Raw genomic sequence first — 25,793 nt, forward strand, 5'->3', positions numbered from 1 at the left:
GACAGTCACTTCAATTTTATTTGTTAGTATGGATATAGATAAATTAGTGGGTATACTAGAAACACTGTACTATGGTCTGTGATTATATTATTATAGACAAGACTGAAGGCTAGGCTAAGATAGGCTATTGAATAACTCTTATCATTACTGGCCTAGTCTAGACCAACAGACCAACTATAGTCAGTGCGGAGCTAAAGATAAAAAAATTAGACCAGTTTAGCCAAAACAAGAAAACCTATAGGTTATTTCCCGTTGACCTAGAATCTATTTGGCAAGTAACTAGGTAGGTCTTATATATAGCACAAGTAAAGGAAAAAATCCGAAAACCGTGAATTTGTGGTTAAATCACAAAAAAATGTGTTTCAATTTTCAAAGTAAGAAAACTATACCAAGTGGGGCATCATATTATGAAATGGCTTCATCTATAGATACATTCGAAAACAGATTTTTATTTATTCTTATGCATAATAGTTTTTGATTTATCGTGCAAAATCTTGGAAAAAATATCCGAGTAGGTACGGAACCCTCAGTACGCGAGTTTGACTCGCACTTGGCTGATTTTTAGTTTCTAGCTCCACCACGTGTCTCCAGACTCTACAGTACGATTTTTTTATAAAATTAATATGAATGTGTGCTACCTACATAATATATTTTATGTCCATTTGTAAATTGTAATCAACAATCTTAAACAAGTGTAAATTAAAAATTTATAACACCCCCGACAAGTGAAGGTTACATTAACTAGAAAAGAGCTGATAACTTTCAAACGGCTGAACCGATTTTCTTGGATTATAGCTAAGAACACTCTCGATCAAGCCACCTTTCAAACAAAAAAAAAAAACTAAATTAAAATCGGTTCGTTAGTTTAGGCGCTACGGTGCCACAGACAGATACACAGATACACACGTCAAACTTATAACACCCCTCTTTTTGGGTCGGGGGTTAAAAAGTAGGAATACGCAGTTTTAATAATAGTAGGTAATAGTAGTAATAATTTTGTGGCAATACATATTACTACTACCTTTATTTCCATATTTTTCACTTTCCCTTTTAGGCTAGCAATTTCGTTAATTTTGTTTTATAAGGTTGCCTAAACTTCTTTTCTGATGCTTTTCTAGCGTGCGAAGAGCCATCTATCGAAAACTATTGAAACCATAACATCAAATCAAGACTTATAATATGAGTGCTCTAGTTGCTCTACAGTTAATGATTTTTATTAATTAAATATGGATATAAAAAAGAATTAGTTTTTTTTAAATAAGTGATATTGAATTTAATTAATTTAAGTCAACATTAAAATATAGAGGACACGTCACTGAACATTGCTTTTGCATTGTTGGCACTATTGAAAATGGCAAACTTTCATTCCTCTTCCATGGTGAATATGTGTGAAAAATGACGAAATCTACGGTGTAAAATGTTTAAAACAGTATAACGTCGTGTGTGATTTTGAAATATAAACATTTATAAGCTATTGAGACATCTGTGACTACGTTTATGGTTTATTAAACAGTTTAACAAAGACCACTGAAAAAATGTTGTTGTGTGCTAAGTTTTATAATGGCGGCCCGTCGCGTCCCCCGCGCCTCCATTTCGATGACAGTCAAATTATGACAATGCCGATACGTGAAGTTCTAAAAAGTGTTTTGATTTTATAATTTGGGAAAGGTGAATGAAATAGAGGTAGGAAAGGACTTAAAATGAATCCGGATCACCACAGTATGAATACGGGTGGTGGCCAGCCTCCAAGCAATTCGGAGGTTCGTATTTGTTGTTTTTTTTCGTGGATTCCATCCAATTAGGCAGTGACTAAAGCGTTTTTTGCGTGGTAATTACAGTCTCAGAATGCGAGGGTGCAGTCTGCACAGCAACAACAACAAGCTAACTTGACTCCTACAACATCTGCTACTGACTTGCGAGTCAACTCTGCAGCTGTGAACGTTGCTTTGTCGAGCGTAGCCAAGTATTGGGTGTTTACAAACCTCTTTCCCGGTCCATTGCCGCAGGTTTCCGTTTACGGTTTGCCCAGTACAAGGATTGAAAATGGGAAACCAGTTCAGGTAATCTTTAAAACATTTCTTTATCCATCCAGTCAAAGTTCATGAGAAACACCATCATTTATCACCCATATTTAAGTGTGTAGAAACTAGAAACAGATTCTGATACATGCTTGGTCCTTATTGGAATTATTTGTCCATTTACTTTAAACAAATTATTATTATTCATTAACAACAACCCCTATGTACTATGATTAGATCCTTAGATTAGCCATTCCAAACAAGAAGGGTTTAATGTAAATTGTAGCCTTTCCTTATAAGTAATAGCCAATATCATATTTGGTGTGACAGCATTGTAGAGTACAATATTTGCTTAGAAATGCTCTGCCTTTCTTGCCATTAATGCAGTAAGTCTTGGGCAAGATTTTGAGAAAATGCTTGTTTTGATTAAGTATATTCACAGACTAAGTAGTTACTCCATTATGTTTTTAACTATCCTGGCTTATAGTATTGAGTTTACTTGAAAGGAAAAGATTTTTGAATAATCTGGAACTTATGTGATCTATTTTCTGCAGTTAAACTAGTTTTTGCTTTTTATAAAGATTAATAATTAAAAATAGAAAAAAACTGGAAAGTAGATGTTTATTTATTTGAGGCAGATTCCCACCAAGATACAAAAACCTGAATAACCATTAAATAGAGCATCATTAGATAGGATTTTAACTTGATTTCAAATCTATGTATATTTAACTAAAATCAGCAAAAAAATAGACTTGCTGTGTTTCATCACATGAGACTGAGCTGTTCTATACATTAGGTTCATTAACAATGGATATCACAGGTCATATTGTTGTCATTTGTTATTTATACAAAAATATAATATTTCAGTATGCCATTCTTCTGGCAAGCTATATTTATTTTTTGTTTTAAATCCAATGAACATTATGTAAAATATGAGCACATGCTAATAAGCATAAAACAACCATTATAATGTAAAATGTGGCCAAATAATTTGATTTATTTTATTGCTCTGATTTATAATTGCATGAAGTAAAATTTAATTTGCAGCATTGTCAGGGACCTAGCTTTTTAATTTATTGTTTGAAATTTTTATTGAACACATTGAACATGATTGAATATTGTGTACATAGTCCTTTTAGCCTAAATGAGGTTTTACACAGCAATAATAATTTTTGTCAGGATGGATTTTTAATATGTATTCTGTAAGATGGATTTTGAAAAAAAAAAAACATACTGTATTATCACCACTTAAAACTTTCCATCAATATGTAAGAGCATACATAATGAGATAATTTTGGTGCCATATACCCAAAGAATTTCTAAATTTTCACAGCTTGGGTAGTTGAATGATGAATCCTTTCAAAGCTAAAATTAAATAAGCTTTGAAAATTAAGCAATCCTATTAAGTAATAGATTTTACATGCACATGTAGCCTAATTATATTTAATGGTGCACTATTTTAATCCAGGCAGTATAGACAAAGTTTTCATATGTTTATTTCTATAGTATGCCATATAACTTCCATATGATATGACAACTATGTAGCTAATATTTCTGTTCTACACAATCTTCAAAATAAACTGAAATAACAGTTCCAAATGTATTTGCTATCCCTTTTATATAATGCACCCTGCTGAAAAGGATAGCACTAGATTTAGGCTGAGATCTATAGATCGCACTTGGACTTTGCTCAGACTAAAGACACTGTTAAAACAAGACAGCGTTATACTGCAGGCATAAATCTGTCTTGCTTTAACTGAAACTTAAGTGTAAGCAAAGTCAAAGTATGCTCAATAGATTTCAACCTTAGACCTGTCAATTTAGAGAGATTGTAGTCACATTGTATGTCTTTTCAATAGTTTAAGTTTCGCAGGACATTGGTCAGGCGCATGCTAGTATATTGAATGGAGACCCCAACATTATACTGGGGCACACAGGACAGCCGCAGGTCACAGTGTCTGCAGCTGGCCAACAGATTCCTGTGTCACAGATCATTGCTACACAGGCTACACAAGGACATGGTAAGCTTTTTAAATATTATATATGTAAAGACTAGCAAACCGCCCGGCTTCACACAGCAAGCTTCTTATAATTTCGTAGGGGCTTAACTTTTTGAAAATAAAATATAGCCCATATGTCACTCAGGAATAATATAGGTTTCTACTATTTCCAGAGAGATCTGTACATACAAGTTTACAAACTTTACCACTTTACAATATAAGTATAGCGAAATTTTACAATGTACAATGTACATGCACATAATTTTTTCTAAATTCCCATGATTTTTGGCTGTAACTCAAAAAAAACTATTTTTTGCAGTTATCAGCTTTTTAGAAATCAGCAGCATACTAATACTAGGAACATGTTTGGGAAGAAGAAATAAGGAAATGCTCACATTTAACCCTTTACAGATGCTATGGTGGGCCACAGCCAACAGCAGGAGGCGTCAGCCAGCGCCCAACTTGTAGCAAGCCAATCTTCCCAGCAGGTACCCAATAATCGGGTCGACTTTGTACAACACCATAACATTGATATGGTAAATCATGTGGTAACACTCCATTAGTAGCGGGAATGCATTCATTTGGCTGTTGTGTAGAGATATAGACTCATCATGGGTTAGTATTGGTGCATGATGGATGTTTTCACTCACATACGACATAAGTTCTCTTGGTAAAGTGTGATGTGGTGAAACTGATAAAAAATAAATTTCCATAAAGGATCCATAAAACTTGTCAATATACTTATTATGAAATTTTTTTTTTCATAAATTTTTGGCATATATTTTCAATCCCATGCATGCTTGAAAACATAAAACAAGCATATCTATATCATAGTTAATCTTTGGGAAACAAAAAAGAAATCAAATTGTGTTTCATCAATTTTCATATACAAAAAAGTCTCAACCTCTCGATGCAACTTTTTAAAATTCAAATATTGAAAAATCTGTTAGGCTGGGTATTTGTTGGGCTGTATGGTAGAAATATAACCTAATATCCAATGTCTATTTTAGAACTCAGTTATAGCTAGAAAATAACAGTTTTGTGGACCAAAACATAACAGTGTTTCAATACTTTTTATATATTGTAACATAAAAACTAATGTATGTAGATTGGTTTCATAATCATTTTTTTAGGTAGCTATACTAAATATAATAAACAATACTTACCTACTTGCATGAATGTATGATCTTCAATGTTTTAAATAAAATTTACTTTATACATAAATTGCACCAAAAATTAGTATGAAAAAATTTCAGTACAGTTTTCTGTCCTTTTCTATTTGTACTGTTCCCTCCTCTCTGTCATGTCATTAATGTTAAAACTTTATTTGATTCTTATTAGTTTATATTATTATTAGAGTTAGATGCCCCATTTTACAGTTTTACCTTCAAAAAAACAATATCACTGATTTGGGCATGCCAATCTAAAACCTTTATGTTTAGTACATCTCTTCCTTTCCACATCAGTAAGAAAAGGACAAATACATTTAACATAAAAGGGAAAAAAAAACTAAGAAACATTTTTTATATGTCCAGGGACATCATTCCCAGCAACACATTATGCAGCAACAGCTGATGGCGGCAGCTCGGCCAGAACACGCTAACCAACAGGTTTGTTTCAATTTTTTTTTAATCCTTGTACTTGCGATTACTTGGCTGAACTCGCCTTAATAGGAAGGCATTATAGCGGCGTTTAAGAGTCTATAACGGCTATTTCACATTCTGGCCAAAGATAACTTGAAGCCCAAGACTTGCTGGTGCTCCCATAAGACAAAAAATACGCAACAAAATAACAGCACATAGGACTAGATTCGCGAGCGAAGCGAGCCGATAAATTTTATTTTTACAGAAACGGTTGTAAGTTACTCAGGGCGCGGATATATTTATACAATTGTGACATTCATATAAGCTATATTTTACTTTTATGCTCTACACACAGAAGAGAAGCCAATTAACGCCTGTCTTGTACCCTATCGCCATGCCGCTCCTCCAAAGCTCCAACGCCCTAGGCGGTTGCCTAGTCCGCCGCTATTGATAGTCCGGTCCTGGCCGTTATTGATTCTTAAGACCCATTACGCAGTCGACTAGTCGGCGGTGACCGTTAGGATCTGTAATTTTTATCGCCGTGTGTTTGCGCACAAAGCAGTGACTGCCACGGCTACTTCAATATAATTTACAGATTCAGTACGATCAATGTCGACTGAGCTACCGGTGACTGGTCGACCGTGCGTAATGGGTCTAACCATCGATATTCAAAATTGCCATCTGCTATTGCTGTACTTGGTGGCCTAGACTAATATATTTATAGGAACACAAAGCTGAAAAAAATATATGGATGTGTTATCAAATTGCGCTGGAATTATTTATATGATGTTCTATGAGATGACCAGAAATTTTTGTACTGGACAAGATTTCTATGTTCCCTGCTTTCTGTGTTACTCGAATACCTGAACATCTGTGTCATCAATATAATGTAGAACATCTACTTGTACTACCAATATAATGAAGAACTAGCAACTGACTCACCTTAGCTTCTTTGTGGCTTTATTGAATAAAATTATTGGAGCATGTGGCAGGTTTAATACTATGTAGTGGTGATGATGGTATGACAATGATCTGAAATATAACATTTCTCTATTTGTGCGGCATAATACTGTCAACCATCAGGTCAGCGAGGTGAGTCGATCGTAGCAATGTTTTCGTGTTTCCTTTACTTTTATTTGGTTCCGTAGTAGGTTATTGTAGGTGTTCGAGTATGCCCTGTTACTTAATTGATCAATTTCAGGACGTATTTTTTGTGTTATTCTGATTTCCATTGCATATTATGTAGTTTATTTGGTAGTCATAAATTCTAAGAGCATTAAAAGAATAAGATTAACATTATTCGCTCGTTTCTACATTCTCATAATACTTGTGTTTCAAAAAAAAAGTAGGCTTCTCAGAAAGTGCTTAAACAACGAGAAAACGACTTGAGACCAGTTTGGTTTTGTATCGATTTAATTAATACAACTGGTATGTTTGATGATAATAAAATCTGAGACAAATAGGCTTAGTTTAGGTCTAAAGCCAGTGGCGGACTAGGAAATCAGAGGCCCGGAACAGTATCGCTGAATGAGGCCCGAGTTATATCGCGAGCAAAGTGAGCTAGATTTTTACTTAAATACAAGACCGGATCTTACCTATATATTGCCTAACGAAAGAGAATATGAAATCAAGCGTCAACTTCGAAGTTTTGTTGAATAAATCCATTCTAGATTCGAAAGCAAACAGAAAATACCTAGGTAATTCATTTAGGCGTCGTACTCGTATAGCACGATCAAAGTGAGGGTGTTTTTTTTTTTTAATTTTACGAAAAGATCATTACGACTCTCCTACAAAGATACAAAATGGCTCACGGGAAACTTTCGGCCTGATTTGGGAATTGATTAGTAGAGATTTCTTAAGATTTTGAGGCCCCTTTAGACCCGAGGCCCATGGCGGATTGGCCCCTCTGTCCCACGCTTAGTCCGCCACTCCTAATTCCAACATAAATTGAAAAGTAAACAGCGACTCTTCAAACCTGTTCAAACATTGTGACATATGTAGTGATTTTAAACAGTGATTCACTGTATGGTAATTTAGAATATTAATTTACTAATTGAGTTTACAGTTACCTTATATTTTGTTCACGGAAATGACTACAATTTAGGAAAGTACAAAATCTATTATTATCATTAAACCAAGATAGTTTGTACAACCAATAGCATAATTAGCTGCATATTGTGTACACTGTGAATTAAATGGATAGGTCTAAATCTAATGCTGTCCTTTTTTGCGGAGAGCATTATGAAAGGCATAATAATGCTCTCCGCCATACATTCAGTCCTGATATTTCGAGTTTAGTTTAGCAATTGTGATAAGAGAATCTGTCATATTGTAACACCTGTTGCGAAAATATGACACAGTAACAATACCTTATTAGCATAATTAGTCAGCCGATGGTCTTATCTATCGACATTGATATTCTCAGGTTGAAATCTATAGAGCGCACTTTGACTTTGCTTAGACTTAAGTTTCAGTTAAAACGAGACAGATTTACTGTAGGGGTATAACGCTGTCTCGTTTTAACAGTGACTTTAGTCTAAGCAAAGTGAAAGTGCGCTCTATAGATCTCAGTCTCACAACGAGCTTACAGTATTATCACTTTTATAAGTTACGCCGATGTACATGCGCCGAAATCTTTATTTTTGAATGGCGCCAAATTATCTCAGCCAATCATAGCGCGCGTCCGTCCGCTATTGGTCGGCACGTGTATGTTTTGTACACGGGAATTATGAGAGAGAGCACAAGTATCTGTTGTTCTTGTGTTTAAAATCTTAACCTCAAGCCATAAGGTCTACATTCCATTGGGTTTTAGTCGGCTTTAGGATTTTGCCGAGTTATAAAAATGCTAGTACTGTACAAGTAACATATTCCATGGTATTTAGATCCAACTGACGGTGAGCGAGGATGGCATAGTGACGGTGGTGGAGCCGGGCGGCGGGAAACTGGTCGACAAGGAAGAACTGCACGAGGCGATAAAGATGCCCTCAGACCACACTCTCACTGTTCATCAGTTGCAACAGATTGTTGGACATCATCAGGTAATGTTGTTCTTCCTATCTTCATAAAGTTTCACGGAATTCGAAAATACCTATTCGAACCTCTCTATTACATAGAGAGGTTCGACGAAGCCATCTGGACAGAGCAATCGTGCGGTAAGTGCGGGGTGAAGTGAGCGACCCCAACTGGCGTACGACGATCAATTTGAAACATTTCGAAAATTTCGCATTATCTATTTGTGAGGAGCTTTATTTTGAAAATCTTAATCCTGGGTTTCTTCTCACTGAAAATCTGACCATTTAATTTTTTCCCCGCTGTCCAATGTTATAAGACACTTAACGCTTTGTTAATTTTTCATAATGGATGGACGTTTTCAAAGTAAATGTTCAAAAATTACAAATTTTCAAAAAAAATATTATTCCTTGCTTTACTGCGTTATAATAAAGATTTATTTCTATCTATGTCCTACATAGGTCATAGACAGTGTAGTCCGCATCGAGCAAGCCACAGGCGAGCCGGCCAATATCCTGGTGACGCAGAACCCAGACGGCACCACGTCCATAGAGACCAGCGCAGTTGACCCCCTACTCGTCAAAGACGAGAAGAGCGCCTCCAAAATAGAGTCGGCCCAGTTTGCTATACCCGCTGATATTAAGGACATCAAGGGAATTGATTTAAAGGTATGTCGTTTAATATGTTTATAGGATTACTAGCTGTTCTGAAATATTGTTCCCGTGGAGGTAGTAGATAAAGTTATTAACCTTAACTATAGAAAAAAACTTTTAAATTGGGTACATTTAAATTGTACACTTTTTGATTGTCAAACAAAGATGTAGTGGTGATAATTAATTACGTTAACTTAAAACTAAAGCTACGAGGGTTCCAAAAGCGTCCAAGTCTGAGAAGAGCCTACAACAAACTCAGCCGGGTATTTTTTATTTTTATCACCACTTTAAATTTTTCTCTTTGTTTAGAGCGCAATGGGTATGGAAGGGGCAGTGGTAAAGATATCAACTGGCTCTGAACATGATCTTCACACCATGTATAAAGTGAATGTCGAGGACCTGTCCCAACTTCTTGCGTACCATGAAGTGTTCGGAAAACTCAGCACTGAAGGACAGCAGCAAGCCAAGGTGAGATTGTTTGCAGCTTTGCAGGTTGTTATAATGCATTAGTATTACTATTTGGCCATATACTACCACACTGGCCAGGTGCAGATTGGTAGACTTCACACATCTTTGAGAACATTATGAAAAACTCAAGATGTAGGTTTCCTCACAATGTTTTCTTTTCAAACAAAGTGATATTTAATTCCCTAAAACACACAACTCCGAAAAGTTAGAGGTGCATGCCCAGGATCGAAACCCCGACCTTCCAAATAGGAAGCGGATGTCATAACCACTCTGTACCAAATTTCATTTAAATCTTTTCAGCGGTTGAGCCGTGAAAACGTAGCAGACAGACAGACACACTTTCGCATTTATAATATTAATATGGATTAGTATGGATGATGCTTATTCAACAGGTGATAAACGACGTGGTGGAAGTGGAGGTGCCGGGTCCAAGCGCAGCGATGTCGGAGGCTGAGTCCTCCCCCGGACACCACGCGTGCGACATCTGTGGGAAGATATTCCAGTTCCGATACCAACTTATTGTTCACAGGTATGTATAAGAAGTTTGCGTTACTTTGCGGAAGACCATGATATACAAGGAACCTTAATCTGCTATAATCCACCTGTATGGTGTAACATTCAGCATGCACCGCCCGCCCTCTCACTGCTAAACATGCAGGAAAAGCCAGCCACAGCTAGCAAGCAAGCAATACGCACGACCATCATGCAACACCTCACAAATCCCCCAAAACACACTCGACGCACACTGGAGCATCCTCAGGAAATGTAGACCTTACAATGCACGATGTGTATTAAATAGAAGATATATCTTTATTGTCTATGATCTGGCTCGAAGGACCAACAAAAGATATTCCAGTTTCGCTCCGGCTTATTGTTTATAGGTATGGAATAGTATCTATGATGTGGTTTATCCGGTTTGAAGGACCATAAAATGGAAGAATTTTCTATCTAGAATTCTTTATTTCGTGTTATAAAATTGTAACTGCCTTACTATATAAAACACTCAAGTCAGGAGTGAATAGGCATCTTCTAGGCAAGCGCGTTCCATCTTAGACTGTATCATCACTTATCACCAGGTGAGATTGCAGTCAAGGGCTAACTTGTATTTGGATTTAAAAAAAAAAAAACACTTGTATTTTTTTCCAGACGATATCACGGCGAGAACAAGCCATACACATGTCAAGTCTGCGGATCTGCTTTTGCCAATGCGGTTGAACTATCGAAACACGGCAAATGCCACCTCGGTAAGTACAATCAAGTTACGACGGTAGAGTATACTGTAAGGCAGATATCTCGCCCGTCGCGGAAGCGACTAGCTGTCGACTATTTTTCTCGCTCAAGAAACGTACAATCGATGTATAATTCCTTTAAATAAAAGATATAAATAATATTATATATTTATAATTGATCAGTGATCACTGACTGATCACACTGCAAGCGACAACTCTCTCTCCATTAGTTTGCCGCAGCGACAAGAGCTATCAACCTGCGACCCAAGTGTGAACAATAAAGTAAATAAACGGGGTGTTTTGTTTTCATAAACACCTAAAAGTGCGTATAGACGGTGACTTCCATAAAAATTACGCTCGTCGGTCTAACGGTCGCTGACTACGAATTGCCTGGCGACTAGTCGACCTTGCGTAATGGGTGTAAGTTCCTTTGAACTTGAGTCTAAAGTGAGAACTTTTTCCTATAGCGGGTGACCCGGCCGAACGTCAGGCGAAGAGACTGGCTCAAGACAAACCATACGCCTGTTCCACGTGTCACAAGACGTTCTCACGCAAGGAACATCTTGATAACCACGTTCGCAGTCACACTGGAGAAACTCCTTACAGGTAACACTATTATATCTTATATTATAAATGGGTTCATACATTACGAACTTCGTCCGCATGGACTATGCAAATTTCAAACCCCCTATTTTACCTCCTTTGGGGTTGAATATTCAAATTCCTTTCTTAACAGATGTCTACGTCATAATAGCTATCTGCATGCCAAATTGATCCAGCCAGCCTGATCTGTCCAGTAGTTTGAGCTGTGCGTATGTGTTTTAATCAGTCATTTCATTAATAATTCCCAGGTGCCAGTACTGTTCAAAGACGTTCACCCGAAAGGAGCACATGGTGAACCACGTGCGCAAGCACACGGGCGAGACGCCGCACCGCTGCGAGATCTGCAAGAAGAGCTTCACGCGCAAAGAGCACTTCATGAACCACGTCATGTGGCACACGGGTGAGTGCACTAGCGGAGCCGCTCACTTGTTAAGGGCACGTGGTAAACTACGTGCGCAAGTACACGGGCGAGACACTGCATCGTTGCGAGTTCTGCAAGTAAACTTTCACGTGCAAGGAGTACTTCATGAACCACGTCATGTGGCACACGGGTGAGTGCACTAGCGGAGCCGCGGACAAGTTAAGGGTACGTGGTGAACTACATGCGCAAGTACACGGGCGAGTCGCTGCATCGTTGTGAGTTCTGCAAGTAAACTTTCACGCGCAAGGAGTACTTCATGAACCACGTCATGTGGCACACGGGTGAGTGCACTAGCGGAGCCGCGGACACGTTAAGGGCACGTGGTGAACTACATGCGCAAGTACACGGGCGAGTCGCTGCATCGTTGTGAGTTCTGCAAGTAAACTTTCATGCGCAAGGAGTACTTCATGAACCACGTCATGTGGCACACGGGTGAGTGCACTAGCGTAGCCGTTCACTCGCAAAGGGCACGTGGTGAACTACATGCGCAAGTACACGGGTGAGACAACGCATGAATAATCCAAATTCGTACTAAGCCTACGATACTGTTTTAAAAGCATCTGCGCTAGTTCGAAATAAAAATTAGATTAAAATACTCATCACTATGTCCAGTGACGAGTTTATTCAAAAGTCAAAACATTGCACTTTAAGAACATGCAAGCCATGAAGTGAAAATTCAACCAGATTCAAATGAATCAAACTCTTTTTATTTGATAAGTAAAAAAAAGGAATGTTGAGACACGTTTTATCGCTTCTATCAGTTACTTTTTGTATTGTGATCTAGTTCTGCTTAGTATCTTCTAATGGTATAGCATTATTTCGATAAGTTTATTTCTTTACAACTTCTATTACTTTATTTCATTTAGTGTTATTAGTCAATCCTATTACGAGTATGTTATATTATTTTGATTCAGCATGGTAGATGTGATTAGAACAATTCATTGTTTTTTAATGCATATTATACTATTTTGTATAGTACATAAAAGGATTAATATTTGAACAGTTACATCAGTACATATTTTGTTTGTGTGCCAACAAATTGTACGGAACACCCAAGCCTGCACCAATACCAGGGGTTAGTACCAGTGGTGCAGAAAATAGGACAATTGAATGATTCAACTATTTACTGTATATTTATAAAATTACACAATATTATAAGCCCTATAAATATCATGCAAAAATATATTATATAGGATTTGCACGAAAACTATTTATTGAAAGAGTATTTTGGTATTATATCAAGCGTCAAAACTCTCTCTAAAATAGTTATAAATGTAATTTTGAGTATAAGTTTTAAGAAATGGTCTTACCTCTTTGTTTCAATCTGAAACGGCATCTTCTAGACACTGTCAGAAGAGAACATAAGCAAAAAAATTTGATTATTGAATCTTTAAATAGATGAATACCCAAATATCTTCAATGGCAATTGTTTTCGTGCCAAGAAAGACCTTAATAGCGTTTCCATAAAATCTATTAAATCCAATCTGAACCGACTGATTCGGTATTAGCCATTTCCCGAAAGGCCAAAATGTCTGTCTTTCTCATTGCTCTGTTCAATGTCGGATACTAAGAGCGTTTTGCACGGACCATTTCACGACACGCCAAAATACGGTAACGACTCCTAATTCTATAATTGATATAAACCATTAACGTATGCAAATTGCAAGAACATCTCACAGCACAACTCACGTTTTTACGACTTTTAAGCTGTCGTCGAAGTCGCTATGTTGTTACGTATTTTTGCAGTGACGATATTAGCCACTGTACTAAACAAGTACGAACGTTGAGTGTACCGACACACCGTAAAGTCGTTGGTGGAATGGTCACCAGTAGTAAAACGTACGAACGATAGGCCGTCTATCCGCGGACCTAATATGAGTTTCGAACACACACACATTTCGAAAACTTTTATATATTTCGAATATCGAAACAACAAACGAAATTCGTAATCTGTCAATGTTTTCGAGATGCGCCAACGCATACTAACGGTACAGCGCGATGTAGTACGTTTTGTATCGTAGCCGCAAATCAAGTTGTGCGGTGGTCCATGTATAAACGCCTTTACATTTTACTTGAAAGTTAAAACTCATTTACCCTCATTCGGTATCTTGGTATCCGATGTTGGATGAGATAATGTGGAAACGTTCTTACTAACAAGTAACAACCATGACAAGTCACTGGTGGAAACCTTTAACACGCAAACGCTGCAGCGCGTAACATAGTTGCATCATTGATTGTTAACTGTATATTTTCTGCCCCACATAAATAGGTGAAACGCCGCACCATTGTCAAATTTGCGGGAAGAAGTATACTAGGAAGGAGCATTTAGTGAACCATATGCGATCCCATACAAACGATACGCCGTTCCGATGCGAACTGTGTGGCAAGTCCTTCACGAGGAAGGAACACTTCACCAATCACATATTGTGGCATACGGGTTAGTACTGATTCATTTACAATACATTTTTTGTATTGGCGATTACGAAATGCTAATTCATTTAAACACTATGGTGGCAGGCTTGGATTTGTATCTCAATTCATCCATTCATGATGTGTTTCATTTTCCTTTCCTTTACAAATGACTAGCTGATGCCCGCGACTTCGTCCCCGAAAAAAGCTTGGGTACAACTTCGTTAAATAAAATTGATACTCGTTTGATTTAATTTTTGATTTAATTTAATTTAAGCTCGTTAAATCTATTGTTTTTTTTAGAACACACTATCATAAAATTGCGTTTGTGTGAGTACTTGAACGTGCCAAGTCTTGTTAACCAACCTGTAATGGACCAAGAGTCCGTGAGAGCCAGACCTTCGTTTTTTTATATAAAAGCTGAAAGCTTCTCTACGCATTGAAGCATTGTCAGCGCAAAACTTAACTTTACACTTTATACTATGACGAAAGATTTTATTCACCTCTGTTATGCCACGATGATCCAAACTTCATTTTTGGTAATCATTCGTACCTGTGTTGGGGGCAATGCGCAGAGAAATTGTCAGCTTTTATAAACTAAAGAAGGTCTGGCCCTCACAGGCTCTTTCTCGATAATGTTGTTGCACAGAAAAATCTTGCATCTTCAATTTTTCGCAGACTATAAATCATGATTGTATTTTAATGCCCACATATTTTGTTCCCAGGTGAAACCCCACACCGCTGCGACTTCTGTTCGAAGACCTTCACTCGCAAGGAACATTTACTCAACCACGTGCGTCAACACACTGGAGAATCGCCGCATCGATGCAACTTCTGTTCGAAGTCCTTCACGCGCCGCGAACATCTTGTGAATCATGTACGGCAGCACACTGGGGAGACGCCGTTCCAGTGTGGATACTGCCCTAAAGCATTCACCAGGAAGGATCATCTTGGTAAGTGTCAATTACTGCTGGACTCTTGTAAGGACTTTTTGCCTCATCTATGCAATTTCTGCTCGAAGTCCTTCACGCGCCGCGAACATCTTGTGAATCATGTACGGCAGCACACTGGGGAGACGCCGTTCCAGTGTGGATACTGCCCTAAAGCATTCACCAGAAAGGATCATCTTGGTAAGTGTCAATTACTGCTGGACTCTAGTAAGGACTTTTCGCCTCATCGATGCAACTTCTGCTCGAAGTCCTTCACGCGCCGCGAACATCTTGTGAATCATGTACGGCAGCACACTGGGGAGACGCCGTTCCAGTGTGGATACTGCCCTAAAGCATTCACCAGGAAGGATCATCTTGGTAAGTGTCAATTACTGCTGGACTCTAGTAAGGACTTTTCGCCTCATCGATGCAACTTCTGCTCGAAGTCCTTCACGCGCCGCGAACATCTTGTGAATCATGTACGGCAGCACACTGGTGAGACGCCGTTCCAGTGTGGATACTGCCCTAAAGCATTCACCAGGAAGGATCATCTTGGTAAGTGTCAATTACTGCTGGACTCTAGTAAGGACTTTTCGCCTCATCTATGCAATTTCTGGTCGAAGTCCTTCACGCGCCGCGAACATCTTGTGAATCATGTACGGCAGCACACTGGGGAGACGCCGTTCCACTGTGGATACTGCCCTAAAGCATTCACCAGGAAGGATCATCTTGGTAAGTGTCAATTACTGCTGGACTCTAGAAGTCCTCATCGATGCAACTTCTGCTCGAAGTCCTTCACGCGCCGCGAACATCTTGTGAATCATGTACGGCAGCACACTGGGGAGACGCCGTTCCAGTGTGGATACTGCCCTAAAGCATTCACCACGAAGGATCATCTTGGTAAGTGTCAATTACTGCTGGACTTTAGTAAGGACTTTTCGCCTCATCGATGCAACTTCTGCTCGAAGTCTGCTTCACGCGCCGCGAACATCTTGTGAACCATGTACGACACCATACTGGCGAGACGCCGTTTCAGTGTGAAAACACCTTTTAAAATCTGATTGTAATTGAACAATTTTCTATAAATGTCCATTTATTCATAACCAATTTTCCGTTTTAGTAAACCACGTCCGTCAACACACCGGGGAGTCCCCTCACAAGTGTTCATACTGCACGAAGTCGTTCACGAGAAAGGAGCATCTGACCAATCACGTGCGTCAACACACAGGGGAATCCCCGCACCGGTGTACATACTGCTCCAAATCGTTCACAAGGAAGGAACATCTCACTAATCATATTAGGTGAGTTCAGTGTTATCAAATAAGAGCTTCTAAAAATATGAATTGACGGTTTTTAACTTTTTTTTTCATGTAACAAAAATCAAACAGCGTCGTAAAATTATTTGAGGTGTGCTTAAGTATTCACTTAAGTAGCATTTCTACATTTGGTATACTAATTTTAGATTTGTGATTCGTGCTATCATTAATATTATTCAATAATGTTTATTCTATTTTTTTTCTCCATAATGACAAAATATAAATATGGCATAGTAACTCGATCTCTTTCTAAAACAGCTTACACCATACAAACAATACAGCATTATCAAAATAATAATTGCTCTAATATTAATAACGTACTAATGCGTTCTTAGTTCTTACAGACTCGCATGTGCATGTAAATGTATCATTTCATTCTATAAGTTAAAAATTAATAACAATATGACAATGCTGTGCTACTAGCTAGTCGAAAATAAAATCTATAATAAACGTAGAGGCATGTCCATTGCATGAAATTAAAAATTATTGTCAAGGTAAGATTTCATTAACCCTCAACCCAAGTATTTTATATTTTGTGAAAGTCCAATCTGCATCTGTGGGAAGTTTCCATGCCCTAGCAAATAGCGCAGCATTGTGCATTCCGATTTGGACTCCCCCAAGCTAACATTTTCTCTTCCCCGAATCTGTATATAAGTGCTAACAAGCTTTGCAAGTATTAAAATCGGAATGTACTTTGTTGTGCAGACAGCATACGGGGGAGACTCCCCACAAGTGCACGTATTGTCCGCGAGCCTTCTCCCGCAAGGAGCACCTCAACCAACACATCCGGCAACACACGGGGGACACGCCACACACCTGCACATACTGCAGCAAGAGCTTCACACGGAAGGAGCATCTTGTAACCCACGTTCGGTATGTAGCAATTTGTATTAAGACCCCAATGGAAAGAGCTTTTCAACCAGCACATCAGGCAACACGCAGGGGACACGCCACACACCTGCACATAGTGCAACGCCAGGAAAGAGCACCTTGTGACCCATGTTTGGTATGTTGCAAGTGTATGTATGTATCTCTCGACCGCAAGAGCGTCAAATTAAGTTCGAGTATTAATTTGAAGAGGACGTTTCAATGGAATAACAGGTAGAATTTGAGCATTTGACGCGCGAAAAATATCATTTTGTCATTGTCATATCTATGGCGAGCGTATTATGTAATGGTTGCTATGACTCCACTCCATACATAATATCTATACAAAGCAGTGGACCATTACCGTCTCTCGCGTGCGTTGCATTCTGGGATGACTTGAGGGTCCCAGATACCCATTAGCAGTCCATATAATAATTTGACTATTAGTTTCCAACCAATACTGTTTGCCACCAAAATCACCTCAGAGGAAACATTGAAATAGGCTTTGAATTTTCGCGTTGGTAACTAATTTTTTGTAATCAGCTATGAAATAAGATTAATGTTTTTTTTTGTAACTGGTTACTAATCAAGGGTAATCAAGTTCGTAACTCACTACGAAATGAAAACTAGTTTGAATTTGTCAAATTGACTAGAAAATTTGCCTATTTGAATATAAAATTTATCAATTTGATCATAAAATTTGTCCAATCCCCATTTTCATAGTACTTACCAGTACAAGATAATAACAATGTTATTGTTGTCTTGGTGCAGGCAACACACTGGGGAGACGCCATTCAAATGCACGTTCTGTTCAAAGTCCTTCTCAAGAAAGGAACACCTCACTAACCACGTCCACCTCCACACGGGGGAAACTCCACACAAATGCCCCTTCTGCACCAAGACATTCTCCAGAAGGGAGCATTTGACCAATCATGTTCGGTGAGTGGTTTTTTTTAAATTTAAAGGCCGGACAGCAACGCTGCGCAGGGCGGCACCAAGCGCCAAAATATTCCTAATCATTTCGTATGGTGCATGTCGCACTAGAGCGGTGCTGCACAGCGCGTCGCAGCATACGGACCGTTCACTTTAACTCGTTTTCTCCTGTCCTGTTGGCACTATTGCTTTGTTTCAAATTCAAAATATTTTTATTCAATGAGACATTTACAAGTACTTTTGAATCGTCAAAAGCATACCACTGGTTCGGAATGCCTTTCCTACCGAGAAGAACCAGCAAGAAACTCGGCGGTTGCTTTATTCCTTAGAACTTCGGGTTTAGTATTGTGTGATTTGCAATGGTGCCAACAAAACGTCAGGGACAAATTATATTGAACGGACTGTAGAGGTTATTTTAACGCGAAGCAGCGCGCCGCGTAGCGCCGCTGTAATGCGGTCCGGCCTTAAAGCTATGTTTTGGTATGCTGGGTTTTTTGTGAATTCCTCCAATAAGGCTAAGCGCGCACTATGAAAATAAATTGTTCCGTAGGCGGTACGATATTTTGTTATGCGATAATAAATCGCGGCGCGTGTAGGAATAATTTTCGTATTGCAATTTTATTTCGCGCGCTTAGCCTAAGATCGCTTCATTTTCATAGCTCAGCACTGATAACAAAGGGTGCAAAAGCTGAGCTTTGACAAAATGGATGATCCTATGGCGGCTACATACAAGTGTTCAGTTAAAACTGTCAGGGGTCTAACAAACATTTTCTCGTGTGGGAGAAATACAGTGTGAAACTGGCCTTCGATAATATGAAATTAATATTCGATAAGATAAAAGAATAGCTGTATAAAATTTGTTTAAAAATGATTCCTAAAACTACGAATTGGAATCGACTTGGAAGGTCAGTTTTTATAACTGGTTTGGTTTCTGTTTCACAACTGCCAGATTTTTATCTAGCAAATAAATTTGATGTTATGACAGTTTTTGTATTGGGTATCTGTCGAAATGAAAAATTTATCCATGATATAAAGTTTATTGGCAGTTGTGAAACGGGCCCTTAATCTTCAAAATGGGGATTGTTTAATATTATCTGTAAGTTTCATTGTTCATTTATATTTAAAAAGCAAATCCAATCGAATTTGTGACAAAACATTAACGTAATTCTCATGCATGTAAGCTGTTTTATAAAGATATATAGCTCATTTCGTGATACAGCGTGCAGCGTCTTACCCAAACTGAACATTTACAAAGTGTATTGCAGCATACGACGCGCTATAGTATAGTAGTACCGCTCGCCCCATTTATTCATATTTTCGAATGTTGTACTAATAATGTTCTTAGGCGTCATCTCCACGGACGAGAGAATCGCGTCGATAGTCTCGCCGTGCCACCAAATTCGATACAGGGCGATACTATCGCCGACGATAGTTCGGACTCGTTGCGATTTCCTCGCCCTTAGGGCCGATTCACACCGGAACGGCAGCGGCGCAGCGATCACTTTCAGTGTGAAAGTATTTTAAAACTATCTACATAACTAAAATACCAGTTAAGCTCGCGCGGCCGCGCGTCCACGCGCTTCTTGTCAGTGGTACTGTGCGCGGCGACTCCCCGCTCTACACCGAATGTAGAAATTAAACTCGTGTCGGGGGCCTCGTCGCGGCGCTGCCGGCCGCTGCCGTTCCAGTGTGAATTGGCCTTAATCAATCTCAAATTGTAGTTTTAGATTTAACTATAGTTTGTTTTTAGTTTGTAATGCATTCATTTCGTGCAATGTGGCCTAATATGCTACATCTATTCTCAACAGGATACACACAGGCGAATCGCCGCATCGGTGCGAGTTTTGCCAAAAGACCTTCACTCGCAAAGAGCACCTCACGAATCACTTGAAACAACATACAGGTGACACACCGCACGCGTGTAAAGTGTGCTCCAAGCATTTCACGAGGAAGGAGCATCTCGTTCAACATATGAGGTAAGTTGTGGAAACACATTTGTCCATACATTGAACCAAATCCGTTGCAAACTTATTTTTGTCCGACTGCGGCGTAGCCCAAAGAAGGGTTATTGGTTTGACCTGTATCTATATCCGTTCCTATGTCCGCTTGTAACTTCTCAACGGCACAACCGATTCTGATAAATGATACATCATTAGATTCGTCTTGATGACGCGATTGTCAGTATCTTTACATAAAATTCTTAGAAAAATCAAAATGGTGGATTTTATGAGCAATGTTCCAGCTGAAAAAGATGAAGTGCAAACCACAGTTGGGGGTTTTTTTTTTACTTTTTAAATTGCTTGTTTTGTATTATTCAGGTCCCACAGTTGCGGCGAACGTCCATTCAGTTGCGGCGAATGCGGAAAATCGTTCCCCTTGAAAGGCAACCTGCTGTTCCACGAGCGGTCGCACAAGAGCGGCAACACGAAACAGTTCCGCTGCGAAATCTGCGCTAAGGAGTTCATGTGCAAAGGTAAATTGTTCAACGTTTTCATCTGGTGGGAGGCTTCGGCCGTGGCTAGTTATCACCCTACCGGTCAAGCGATTTAGCGTTCCGGTACGATGACGTGTAGAAACCAAAGAGACATGGCTTTAATAAAAAAACTGCCATACTCCGCCCAGGTTAGCCAACTGGTTTTATGGTTCCTGCGGGATTTTTTGAATATTATGTTAAGCCTCAATAGCTCAACGGTTATAGGAGTGGACTGAATTCCGAAAGGTCGGCGGTTCAAACCCCAGCCGTTGCACTATTGTCGTACCCACTCCTAGCAAAAGCTTTACGCTTAGTTGGAGGTCATGTTAGTCATGATTAAAATGGCTAATATTCTTTAAAAAAAAAAATATATAATATATAAGTCGCGGGTATCATCTAGTACAATATGGGTGGGTGCATGGCCAAAGCCCTGAGTTACGATATGATTGTCTACGTTATAGGTCACTTGGTGTCCCACCGGCGAACGCACACGGAAACGGGCGCGCCTGTGTCCCATGCGGAACCGGTGCCCGAAAATGAGGATTGCGGTGACTACGCCAAGTGCGAGAAAGACAACACCGACATTCCCGAGAGGAAACATGATATCAGGTTGGTTTGTCCAACGGGATCCTACACTCCTACTAAACCTCCGCCGTCGGTCCGTCTGTCTATTAGCGGGCTGCATCTCGTGAACCGTAGTAGGTATTGCCGTGAATAACTATTGCCACTACAACAACAAATGATATTTTTTTTAAATGGGTGCCATGTAAATTGAAAAAAAAATTCAAAAGACATATTCTTGTAGGTACATTGGTATTCGTACTTCGTGTGCGAGTTAGACTCGCAATTGACCGGTTTCTTTAGTTTTAAATAAAATATATTTATTTGAAAAAATATACTATCATGACAAAAGCAATCGCAACATAAGTTTTATTTTTATCACTTTTTATTTCAGGGCAACAACAGCCATTGACACCACTGGAACACAAACACAGCTGAGTACTGTAATGCAAATAACAACCCAGGTTAGTAGTATTGTCATCATCTATACTGATCAACAATATATACATAATATGTCCAGTGCATTAAAATCGGTCAAGCCTAAAGCGAGAAAATTGCTGGCATAGATCCTACTAATATTATAAACGCGAAAGATTGAATGCGTGTATGTATGGATGTTTGTTACTCGTTCACGCAAAAACTACTGAACAGATTTGGCTGAAATTTGGAATGGAGATACTTATACCCTGGATTAACACATACGCGCCATGCTTTGTGTACTTGATTTATGAGAGACATTCCGAGTCTGTTCTTGTATTTAAAATTGTACGTTCAAGCAATAAGGTCTGTATTTAATTGGTGTACATTCGATCTTAGTCGCGGTTAGGTTGCGCTTTTCTGCGCAAAAGAATTTTGTGTGTATAAAGAATAAAAGTGTTGTAATTAATAGTAATTAAAACAAGCTAAGCTTTTTGGCCTGTACCAAGTTACTGCCACTATATAAATGCACCATTTCCAGCAACCAGTGCGAGCGGGCGCGGTGACGAGCGCAGCGAGCGTCGCGTCCGGCACATTCACGCACACGGCCAGCGCACAGCATCACGCGGGCGCCACCATCGCGCACCATCCCGTCACTGTGAACTACTAGCACACGCCCACCACGGACGCGGACCCGCTCATACTCTTCATAGAGAGCTGATAGTCCACTGTGTAGAAGACCTCTCTTCATACCAAGCTCATACTGTGTAGAAGGCATTATGGACTTTACTGTGTGTTTCCTTCCTGTTTATATTTGTGCAGTTCTCAACACAATATGAAGGAAGAAATGGTTGTGCTTGTTGTGTGGGTACTTATATTAAAACTACTAGCACACGCCCACCACGGACGCTCACACTCTTTATAGAGACCTGACAGTCCACTCTTGACTTCTCTTCATACCAAGCTCATAAAGTGCAGAACACATTTATGGGGTTTACTGGATATGAACTTCATACAAGAGCTGATTGCTAACTATGGGCCTCATAAGAAAATTCAACGGGAGATGAAGAGCTGTGCAAGGAGATCTGTAGAAGAACCTGAGTAACCAACATAGTTTGCCTCAAGATTCCCACTATGGATGTCTACATATTGTTGGTGACATTGTAGCTATAATGCATAAATTTTGAGGACTCACCATTTTTGCTGTGTGTTAACTGCCATGTCAAAAAGTACTTTACTTTACAGTCTTACCTTAAATTATAAGGGTAAACAGTACTTTTGACACATAGTGCAAAAATGGTTAGCCCTTTTTCAAAATTTATGCATTATTACTGAGTTTATTGTTTATATTTGTGTTTACCTGAATGCAGCACTTATCTACCCCTTACATAAATGCACAAGAGACTAAAAGAGTTAGAGACTGATAGTTAAGTGTGCCACGTCACTAAATCGGTGACCACAATCAAATAAAAACCGGCCAAGTGCGAGTCAGACTCGCGCACCGAGGGTTCCGTACTCGGGGTTTTTTCCGACATTTTGCACGATAAATCAAAAACTTAGGCATAAAAATAAATTAATCTGTTTTAGAATGTACATGTAAAGTCCCTTTCATATGGATACCCCACTTGGTATAGTTATCTTACTTAGAAAATTGAAAATACTAATTATTATTGTTCATGAATACATTTTAATTTTTTTTTTTAGTGATGTAACCACAAATTCACGGATTTCGGATTTTTTCCTTTACTTGTGCTACAAATACCTACCGACCTACCAATGTCATGATTCTGGATCAACGGGAAGTACCCTATAGGTCTTCTTGACAGACACGGCAGATGGACAGAGACAGACAGATAAAGTGATCCTATAAGGGTTACGTTTTTCCTTTTGAGGTACGGAACCCTAAAAACGACTCATTATTAATTGTATCTTGATACTGCAAGAATGAAGGCTCTGGCAAAAACTATCAAGCACTCTCAGTAGAAATTATTTACTGTAGTCAGGTTTTTTTAAAATGAAACACATAAAGAGGATTCCACGAGAAAACTATAATAAGAATGAAAATGCCCGTGTACAATCGCGGGACGCGTGCATGCCGTTACTAGGCGCAGGTCAGACTGGCGAGAGGCGCAGGCGACGGGAGTCGGCTTCAATCCCTTGCGCTCCGAGCATAGCGACCGTTCCTAGGTGCCTTAGCGACCGTTGCTATGTGGCATAGCAACGGCTGACGAACACCGCACGGCTTAGATGCCTACCACATTACCAAATCTATCCTTGTGAATTCTAGTGTTCAATTTTTGTAATTCTAATAGACTGCTTGTTGCGGCGCGGTCTTGTCCCTACGTAAATAATGTATGAAATGCACAAAAAAGAGTACAAATATAAGCAATAAACAGTAACTATAATAATAATTATTGTAGTATAATTATTGTGAACAAATCGAATGCAAGATGCAATTTATATTTTTCAATAATCTCTGATAGTAATGGATGGATAAATAGATTATATAAATATGTAACATAGTGTATATTTGCGTGAAATCATGTTTATTTATACTGAATAGTCTGATAATAATGTATGTTAATGAACACAGCTATTATGTGATTTATTATAGTGATATTGGTTTTAGGTTCTATTTTCTTTTCTTTTAGATAAATATTTTTTCTGTGAATATGTTTCTTTTGATTGCAATGAAAATTAATTTGATGAAAAAGATTGTAAAAGGAATTGTAGTTTATTTTAATATTAACACTGGTATCATTGTTTTTTTTTTAAATTTACGATGTACGGTTTTTTCAATTTGTCAAGACGAAATTAACATATAATAATAGACATATATAAACATACTACTTAACACGAACCCAAGAAGAAAAAGAAATATATTTGGTACTTATTTAAAAATCATACATTCCTCAAGAACAATCTGTAAAAAAATTCGAAATGTTTTTTCATTTCTTATGGCACACAATATTAGTGTAGGTAGAGTAAAAATCTACAATTTGTATGTTGCTTAAATATTGCACCACATAATAAAAATATGTTTTGATTTTAACGAAAGAGGGACCAGGGAGCGAAAACTTAATAATATTCTTAAAATATCCTAATATTTCCTCACAACATGTTAACTTATTTATTTTTGTAAGTTTGAAACTAATAGTTCTATTTTGTAGTTATTCTTTGCCATTTATGTACAGTACAAGTGTGATAATTCTTATAGCATAGGTTAAAATTGTATAGATGTTACACTGGTGGTCGTACGCTGAGCTTGGCCAACCACCCACCAGTATGAAGTGGTGTTATAATCACTTCAAGACTAAATCTATAAGTCTATAGCGTATATACCTGTACATAGTAAACGTTTAATATAGATGTATGTAGTATAACTAAGGCTAAATATATCATTTATGTTCTTTTGCCTGAATGACGAGAAGTGTTTATGAAACTTAGATAAAAATGGTTTTGAATCATATGGTGTTCTTTTTTCTTTGTTTTATAGAAAGTCCTTGGTGACTTCACACCATTCTAATAGTTTTTAATAATTATGTAACAATAAAACTAAATAAAATTTTATTTGGATCACATTAACAAACGTCATATCATCACACGAGAATGATGATCCTACTGAAGTATAAACTTTTGGAGTAATCATCATTCTCCCGGAGGTGCATGCGATGGGTCTGCCCGCGAAATTCAAATTTAATTTGATTTTTTGCAATTTGTAAACTAATTCGACAAAGTAGGCTTATTCCATTTTAATTGCGCCAATGGCAGTATCATCCTCACAGGTTTATGTAAAAATCCACTTGAAAGGGCCCAGTTTAAGAAATTAGCTATAGTATCGACTAATTTGTGAGTAACTCATTATTTTGACTAATTTCTTAAACTGAACACTTTCAAGTAAAGA

At 38.4% G+C, this 25,793-nt stretch overlaps 1 protein-coding gene across 5 annotated transcripts; it reads left to right on the forward strand.

Moving 5' to 3' along the window:
* Window positions 1-1,294: 1,294 nt before the first annotated feature.
* On the forward strand, window positions 1,295-23,320 carry LOC123872190 (zinc finger protein 271-like). 5 transcript variants are annotated; one of them, XM_045916363.1, is made up of 23 exons: window positions 1,295-1,760; window positions 1,839-2,060; window positions 3,892-4,039; window positions 4,430-4,554; window positions 5,554-5,628; window positions 8,484-8,639; window positions 9,072-9,278; window positions 9,573-9,731; window positions 10,124-10,260; window positions 10,878-10,975; window positions 11,428-11,566; window positions 11,812-11,963; window positions 14,254-14,421; window positions 15,119-15,346; window positions 16,443-16,623; window positions 17,344-17,488; window positions 17,622-17,644; window positions 18,277-18,444; window positions 20,247-20,414; window positions 20,757-20,911; window positions 21,373-21,520; window positions 21,867-21,936; window positions 22,431-23,320. In XM_045916363.1, the coding sequence occupies exons 1-23, from the start codon at window positions 1,701-1,703 to the stop codon at window positions 22,557-22,559; spliced, it is 3,261 nt and encodes a 1,086-aa protein (XP_045772319.1). In that variant the 5' UTR covers window positions 1,295-1,700; the 3' UTR covers window positions 22,560-23,320. The 5 variants fall into 5 exon arrangements, with proteins under 5 accessions (XP_045772319.1, XP_045772318.1, XP_045772320.1 ...); XM_045916362.1 differs by lacking the exon at window positions 17,622-17,644 and having other exon boundaries at window positions 1,296-1,760; window positions 17,344-17,511; XM_045916364.1 differs by lacking the exon at window positions 17,622-17,644 and having other exon boundaries at window positions 1,296-1,760; window positions 4,430-4,506; window positions 17,344-17,511.
* Window positions 23,321-25,793: the final 2,473 nt, after the last annotated feature.

Source organism: Maniola jurtina, chromosome 14 (assembly GCF_905333055.1).
Source record: "Maniola jurtina chromosome 14, ilManJurt1.1, whole genome shotgun sequence".
Classification (NCBI taxonomy): domain Eukaryota; kingdom Metazoa; phylum Arthropoda; class Insecta; order Lepidoptera; family Nymphalidae; genus Maniola; species Maniola jurtina.